The 8,544-nt window shown below is 41.9% G+C and overlaps 1 protein-coding gene across 1 annotated transcript in view; it reads right to left on the minus strand.

Annotated features, from left to right (window-relative positions):
* LOC129825175 (opsin-5-like) overlaps positions 1–8,338 on the minus strand; it is a 38,646-nt gene extending 30,308 nt beyond the window's left edge. Inside the window, exon 1 of the mRNA XM_055885056.1 lies at positions 7,182–8,338. Coding sequence (XP_055741031.1) covers positions 7,182–7,314 — 133 coding nt within the window. The 5' untranslated portion in view covers positions 7,315–8,338. The remainder of the gene's footprint in view (positions 1–7,181) is intronic.
* Between the last annotated feature and the right edge of the window lie 206 nt (positions 8,339–8,544).

An 8,544-nucleotide genomic window follows, 5' to 3' on the forward strand; every position in this document is an offset into this window, starting at 1 on the left:
GCCCACTTTTGCTAAAATAGAAAATATAGGCTACTGATGGTGCCTTGAATACCGGTTTCTTTCATTTAATGTTCATGTTATGGGGATTTTTATATAAAGGAAATTTGTCTTTTGTGTCTGTTGAAAATTAAAGATTACTGACAGAGCCATAAGAAAATATTGCTTTATTTATCTGATCATATTGGAATATATTTGTTAGGTTTTCAGTAGGTTCAATTAGGTTCACTAGACTATATGCGTCATTTAAAAAATTTTCAATGAACATTCGAACAGTCCGGCCCTCGGCTTGTAGCTAAATTTTTTATTTGGCCCTCCGTCCATTTGACTTTGACACCCCTGCCCTAGACCCACTCCAATCGCATACCGCCCCAAACAGATCCACAGATGATGCAATCTCAATCGCACTCCACACTGCCCTTTCTCACCTGGACAAAAGGTGAGAAAAGTGAAAGACTAAAGTTACATACATGGGATGCTTTAGTGAATTTCAGAATGTCTGGAATAGAAAAGGCAGAAATAAAACAATTCAATAAGCATTCTCAGCCAGTCATCCAAAACATAGTCCTATGCAGTCGTTAAATTCCTATAGAAGGCTGAGGATGTGTGTTCAACAGGCAGACAAGTTTCAAACCATTTAAATGTATTCAAATCATTTTTGTGAAGAACTTTAGTGTTATTGTGGCATACAAAGTTCAGCTAAGTAATTGGCTCCTCTTTGGTTGCCATCTAACCCATGAGACTGCCCAGCTCATTCAAGGTTCACAACTTATCAAATACAACATGGAGAAGAAGTCTTCTTAGTGATGGACAAATGCAGAATATATAGTTTGTGAGAATGCTGAGAATGTGAGAATGCTGTTCATTGACTACAGCTCAGCGGTCAACACCATATTGCCCACGAAGCTCATCACTAAGTTAAGAACTCTGAGACTAAACACCTCCCTCTGCAATTGGATCCTGGACTTCCTGACGGGTCGACCCTACGTGGTAAGAGTGGGCCACAACATGTCTGCCATGCTGATCCTTAACAGGGGTGTGTACTTAGTCCCCTCCTGTACTCCGTGTTCCCTCCTGTACCTCCTCTTCCTAAATGTGAGCAAGACAAAGGAGCTGGTCGTGGACTACAGGAAAAGGCGGGCCGAACAGGCCCCCATTAACATCGACGGGGCTGTAGTGGAACAGGTCGAGAGTTTCAAGTTCCATGGTGTCCACATCAGCAACCAACTATCATGGTCAAAACATACCAAGACAGTCGTGAAGAGGGCACAACAAAACCTTTCCCCCCTAAGGAGACTGAAAAGAATTGCCATGGGTTCTCAGATCCTCAAACGGTTCTACAGCTGCAGCATCAAGAGCATCCTGACCGGTTGCATCACCGCCTCGTATGGAAACTGCTCGGCATCTGACCGTAAGCCACTACAGAGGGTAGTGCGAACGGCCCAGTACATCACTGGGGCCAAGCTTCCTGCCTTCCAGGACCTATATAATAGGTGGTGTCAGAGGAAAGCCCATAAAATGTCAGAGACTCCAGTCACCCAAGTTATAGACTGTTTTTTCTGCTACCGCACGGCAAGCAGTACCGAAGCGCCAAGTCTAGGACCAAAAGGATCCTCAACAGCTTCTACCTCAAAGCCATAAGACTGCTGAACAATTAACAAAATCGCCTCCGGACAATTTACATTGACCCCCCCTCCTCCCTTTTGTACACTGCTGCTACTCGCTGTTTATTATCTATGCATTGTCACTTCACCCCTACTTACATGTACAAATGACCTCAACTAACCTGTACCCCCGCACACTGACTGGGTACCGGTGTCCCCTGTATATAGTCTCATAATTGTTATTGTTATTGTGTTACTTTTTATTATAATTTTTTACTTTAGTCTACTTGGTAAATATTTTCTTAACTCTTCTTGGACTGCATTGTTAAGGGATTGTACGTAAGCATTTCACGGTAATGTCTACACTTGTTGTATTAGGCGCATGTGACAAAGTTTATTTGATTTAACACACACACACACACAAACACACAGAAATCAGAACCATCGACAGCCACATCATATTTAGCTTAAGTTAATTGAACTAAATAGTTTTTTGTATGTTTTTGTTGTCACAGTATTAGACTAAGCATAGGTGATTTGAAAACAAAGGTTTCTGTACCAAATATTAAGTTCTGCTTTTCTGATGTATCAAATACTTATGTCATGCAATAAAATGCTAATGAATTACTTAAAAAATCATACAATGTGATTTTCTGGATTTTTTTAGATTCCGTCTCTCACAGTTGAAGTGTACCTATGATAAAAATTACAGACCTCTACATGCTTTGTAAGTAGGAAAACCTGCAAAATCGGCATTGTATCAAATACTTGTTCTCCCCACTGTATATACACTGCTCAAAAAAATAAAGGGAACACTTAAACAACACAATGTAACTCCAAGTCAATCACATTTCTGTGAAATCAAACTGTCCACTTAGGAAGCAACACTTATTGACAATAAATTTCACATGCTGTTGTGCAAATGGAATAGACAACAGGTGGAAATTATAGGCAATTAGCAAGACACCCCCAATAAAATAGTGGTTCTGCAGGTGGTGACCACAGACCACTTCTCAGTTCCTATGCTTCCTGGCTGATGTTTTGGTCACTTTTGAATGCTGGCGGTGCTTTCACTCTAGTGGTAGCATGAGACAGAGTCTACAACCCACACAAGTGGCTCAGGTAGTGCAGCTCATCCAGAATGGCACATCAATGCAAGCTGTGGCAAGACGGTTTGCTGTGACTGTCAGCGTAGTGTCCAGAGCATGGAGGCGCTACCAGGAGACAGGCCAGTACATCAGGAGACGTGGAGGAGGCCGTAGGAGGGCAACAACCCAGCAGCAGGACCTCTACCTCCGCCTTTGTGCAAGGAGGAGCAAGAGGAGCACTGCCAGAGCCCTGCAAAATGACCTCCAGCAGGCCACAAATGTGCATGTGTCTGCTCAAACGGTCAGAAACAGACTCCATGAGGGTGGTAAGAGGGCCCGACGTCCACAGGTGGGGGTTGTGCTTACAGCCCAACACCGTGAAGGATGTTTGGCATTTGCCAGAGAACACCAAGATTGGCAAATTCGCCACTGGCGCCCTGTGCTCTTCACAGATGAAAGCAGGTTCACACTGAGCACATGTGACAGTCTGGAGACGCCGTGGAGAACGTTCTGCTGCCTGCAACATCCTCCAGCATGACCGGTTTGGCGGTGGGTCAGTCATGGTGTGGGGTGGCATTTCTTTGGGGGGCCGCACAGCCCTCCATGTGCTCGCCAGAGGTAGCCTGACTGCCATTAGGTACCGAGATGAGATCCTCAGACCCCTTGTGAGACCATATGCTGGTGTGGTTGGCCCTGGGTTCCTCCTAATGCTGGACCTCATGTGGCTGGAGTGTGTCAGCAGTTCCTGCAAGAGGAAGGCATTGATGCTATGGACTGGCCCGCCCGTTCCCCAGACCTGAATCCAATTGAGCACATCTGGGACATCATGTCTCGCTCCATCCACCAACGCCACGTTGCACCACAGACTGTCCAGGAGTTGGCGGATGCTTTAGTCCAGGTCTGGGAGGAGATCCCTCAGGAGACCATTCGCCACCTCATCAGGAGCGTGCCCAGGCGTTGTAGGGAGGTCATACAGGCACGTGGAGGCCACACACACTACTGAGCCTCATTATGACTTTTTTTTAAGGACATTACATCAAAGTTGGATCAGCCTGTAGTGTGGCTTTCCACTTTAATTTTGAGTGTGACTCCAAATCCAGACCTCCATGGGTTGATACATTTGATTTCCATTGATAATTTTTGTGTGATTTTGTTGTCAGCACATTCAACTATGTAAAGAAAAAAGTATTTAATAAGAATATTTCATTCATTCAGATCTAGGATGTGTTATTTTAGTGTTCCCTTTATTTTTTTGAGCAGTGAATTTAAATCACAAAACATAGGTTGTAATATGGATATTTTTTCTAGCATGGCTTCTCCAGTGATTTTACCCACGCACCACTACTGGTATTTTGACAGGATGTATCAGCTAACAGAATAATGCAATTGCAGGGATTTCTAGTGGCGCAGATATGAGTTATGATAAAGCACAAGCACAGAGGAAGTTGTCTCCATAGTTTCCTCATTTGGCTTCCGTGTTTTAAAAGCATGCAGAAATGAGGTGGATACAGCAGAAAACGCCAACAGTAAAAAGATGGAACTTTATCCCTGAATTCACATTTTTCCATCCAGTAGCTAAAGCTATGTCTACATTAAAATGCATTTTCAAAGTAGGATGTATTCAGCTTTGATGTTGAGCAAACATCACTCCATTTACAGTACCTTCCTCTCCTAAATCAATCTGTTGATAATCGATCTAAGCACATCCTTCGAATACATTTTATATCATAACATTCAAATTCCTAAGGTTTCATTTAAGTGTTATGTACTTGAATGACCACAATAATGTATGTTGATTAACATTGGTTGATAGAAGAACATTCTTGATTGACGGACGGATCAAACAACCTGGTGATCATATAGCATGATATCCCACAATGAAAGCTCATCAGAGCTGTTGACCAATCAGGATGCCAGAACATTAATCAACAGAGAGCTTCTGAACAGCCTCTAACAGGAGTCTCCTATACCCCGTACAGTCTGGCTTCTGAACAGCCTCTAACAGGAGTCTCCTATGCCCCGTGCAGTCTGGCTTCTGAACAGCCTCTTCGGGCTAGGGGGCGGTATTTTCTGGGCCTACTCAGGCCCAGACGCTAGGATATGCATATAATTGGTAGAATTTGGATAGAAAACACTCTAAAGTTTCTAGCTGTTAAAATTATGTCTGTGAGTATAACAGAACTTATTTGGCAGGCGAAACCCCGAGGACAAACCATCCAGGATTTTTTTTTTTAGGTGACAGTGTTTCCAAGAGGTTTCTATGTGGATCTAGATTTCTAAGGCACTTGCTTGCAGTTCCTATCCCTTCCACTGCATGTCAACAATCTTTAGAAAATGGTTGATGTTGTTCCTTTGAGAAATGAAGAAGTAGGGCTGTTCAGAACGAGGGTCTAGTCTAGTGTACTGTTGTGGTTGGGGCGTGACCTGAAAGCTCGATCCACTTTGTTTTTATCCGCTATTGAACACAGTTTATCCCGTCTTAAATTTGATTGATTACTTACGTTAAAAAATACCTAAAGTTGTATTAGGAAAGTTGTTTAAAATGTTTAGATCAAGATTACAGGTAATTTATTAGATATTTTGTAGTCATGTTGCGCGAGTTGGAACCGGTGTTTTTTTTAATCAAAGCGTCAAATAAACGGACATTTTGGAGATATAAAGACGGAATGAATCGAACAAAAGGACCATTTATGATGTTTATGGGACATATTGGGAGTGCCAACAGAGGAAGATCTTCAAAGGTAAGGCATGGATTATATCGTTATTTCTGACTTTTGTGTCGCGTCTGGCGGGTTGAATTATGATTGTCATGTGTTTGTTTGATGGGGTGCTGTCCTCAGATAATAGCATGGTTTGCTTTCGCCGTAAAGCCTTTTTGAAATCTGACACGGTGGCTAGATTACCAAGAAGTTAAGTTTTAATTTGGTTTAGTGCACTTGTGAATGTATGAAAGTTAAATATTTAAAAATATATATATTTGAGTTTCGCACTCTGCCATTTCACCGGATGTTGTCGAAACGTTCCGCTAGCGGAACCCCTAGCCATAAAAGCAGTCCCCTATGCCCGTGCAGTCTGGCAGACCAAATAGTGGCCTTTACAACTCAGGAGCCCATAGTCAACATGTCTGGAGGCTGTCATAGATCAGTTTGTGTACAGTATGTCCTGTAACTGTGTTAATTAGCATGAACATTCAAACCTTTCTTAATGTGATTACATTTATAGAAAGGCAGGGGCACATTAGAATTCATTTAACCTGTTAATAGACTAACCACTAACCATCACCATTTGTGTGATACATTGCTGTCAAAATTTCATTTTAATCGTTTTAGAGGGTTTCCATTTCCAAGGCAACCTAGCCAACCTAGACAACTTAGCCAAATAAATAACCTGTAATTACTACTGTACCCTTTAGAGGAGAAACACACCTTGGTTTCCAGTGGGGAGTCTGTCTGTATATAAGGAGACGGGCATCTCTTTCTAACTGCATGTTAACTGCTGATACACAGCCACCTCTTGAGTGTTCTATTAACGTCCTTTCATGTCAATGTGCCACATAGCTGATAATAGCAGGTTATCCAGTAGATGTATGTCTATATTATCCACTTTCTCTGTAACGTAGGCAACAGCTACAGTACTCTTCATGTTGTCCACGTAACATCTCCCTTTGGTCCACACACAAATTGATAGAGGAGGAGAGGGGTACGTTTATAAATTAAACTTTCTATCGTCTTTGAAAAGGTGCAATGAGTGATGGAAAAGTATGTGGAATCATTACAACCAGATTATTGCTATCAATTGAAGCAAAGCTGAAAAGCTACTGAATATCGGATCTTCTACATTTGAAATTAATATAATCTTCTATCCCTTTTCAAATACATTTTGAATGTACAATGTCTTACAGATATAGGCAGTGCTTGACTTGGGCTGAAATATGTCCCGGTACTCATTTTGGGTGCCGGTACTGTTTATATCTAGGTGCATGAGCTCCAGAATAGTTTTGAGCAAATATTCTATTCTATAGGAGGAAGAGGAGCATAAGCAGTATTCAGCTCTGGTGAGCTCCTGCCCAAGTCAAGCACTGGATGTAGGATCTTAATTTGAGCCAGTCTCTTAGCAGGAAAATTTGAATTATTATGTGGATTATAATGAATGGACATTTTTGTAGCGGTTGATACATTTTTCATAAGGGAAAATCAAGTGGAAAATGTAAAACTTTCGAAGCCTTTTTAAACCTCAAATACACTACAAGTTTAAAATGGAAAGGTGTCCTGCAACAGGGTGATCAAATTAAGATCCTACATCGGTACACAATGGACAACCTTGATGAATCACAATTGATTGCAAACATAATCGAATCAGAATGGCTCTCCTTGAGGTGAAGACCGGTTAGGCTATGTCTCAAGGGAGATGATTGAGCAGAGGATATGAGTGAGTCTATTGATGAGTCTACTTCCCTATGCAGTCTACATCCCTGTACTTTATTGACACTTACCTATGATGCAGATGTAGAAAGCAGCCACGATGTCGGCCTCCTTGGACAGCTTGGAGGCAAAAGGGTCGCCCGCCAGGAGGTAATGGGGAACATAATCGGGGCAAGCTGAGGTTTCATTTCCTATCAGAGCCATGATTAGGAGTGTCAGCCGCTTCCTGGGGAGCCAAAACAAAAAAGAAAAAGCAGTAACACACCTGATTACTAGCTCACATTCTATTACTGCATTCGTAAAACTCAATCATGTCTTGAATTATCAGTCTGTACCTCCATGATGTTCAGTGCTGTATATTGCCTCTAATGGAAGACAGCGATAAGAGAGAGAATTTAATCAAACACTTGGCCATGAAGAATAAATCCCAGATTAGTCACCATGGGGTTCAGTCTAGTTTCCTGCTTACTGTCCTTGGCTATCGCTCCCTCCACACACTGCACCATCTCACCTAGGGTGACCACATGTCCGGCATTTGATCAACAAATTCAAAATCTGTCCAAAATAAGCCCAATGCATTTTTACTGTCTTATGTTGGACCTAAGCTGGTCCACTGCCTTCCCGCCTTTGGGATAACAACTCCCATTGTTAGGGCGGAAACATGAGCATCTCGTCATCTTGTCTCTGTTTGCAGTCACGTTGCGCTTTTGACAAGTTAATTAAACAGTATATCACAAGGATGTGGTACTGGAGATGTTAAACACTTATCCAATCGTTGTTAAGATCTGATATTCAGCGCAGCGCAAGGCGAGACGTAGGCCAATGTCATTTCGTCAACAAATCACTGTCAAATCCTTTCGGTCTCAATTCCAGCTAAAATTGGAGACAGTTAACTACCTACAAAAAGTTGCTTCTGATGAAGATCTACAAAGTAAGTAAATAGCAATATTAGACTGAAAGATATAACATAATTTCGTCAAAATTGTGAGGCGCTCCATGCTTATTAGTTGCTCATTCAACATATTTTCTGCTACTTCTCTCAATTTGATTTTCAATGTCTCCCTTCCAAACTTTTTTACATTCCTTGAGACCAACCAGAAATGTTTGATTGGCCAACTATTCCCAAATTTTCATAAAAAGTCACACATTTGGTCTCTCGTTTCTGCATGACCAGATTTTGCACGAGGCAAAGGAGTAACCTATAGGCACACATAAATTAGCTCCTTCAGTGAATTGGGAGGGGGATTTATGAGTAAGTGTGGGGGCGATGACTATAGGTCATCCCTGTGTATGACCTATAGCATATAACTTTAGGCAGGTGCTCCTACCCCCTGCAGGCTACTGTGGCTGACTTGAATCTGGAATGCATTTGCTTGCTTTAATAGGCTACGGTAAATTCATGAATAATTATATAAGATTAAATGAGGAGTTTAC

This window comes from Salvelinus fontinalis, chromosome 27 (assembly GCF_029448725.1).
Source record: "Salvelinus fontinalis isolate EN_2023a chromosome 27, ASM2944872v1, whole genome shotgun sequence".
NCBI lineage: Eukaryota > Metazoa > Chordata > Actinopteri > Salmoniformes > Salmonidae > Salvelinus > Salvelinus fontinalis.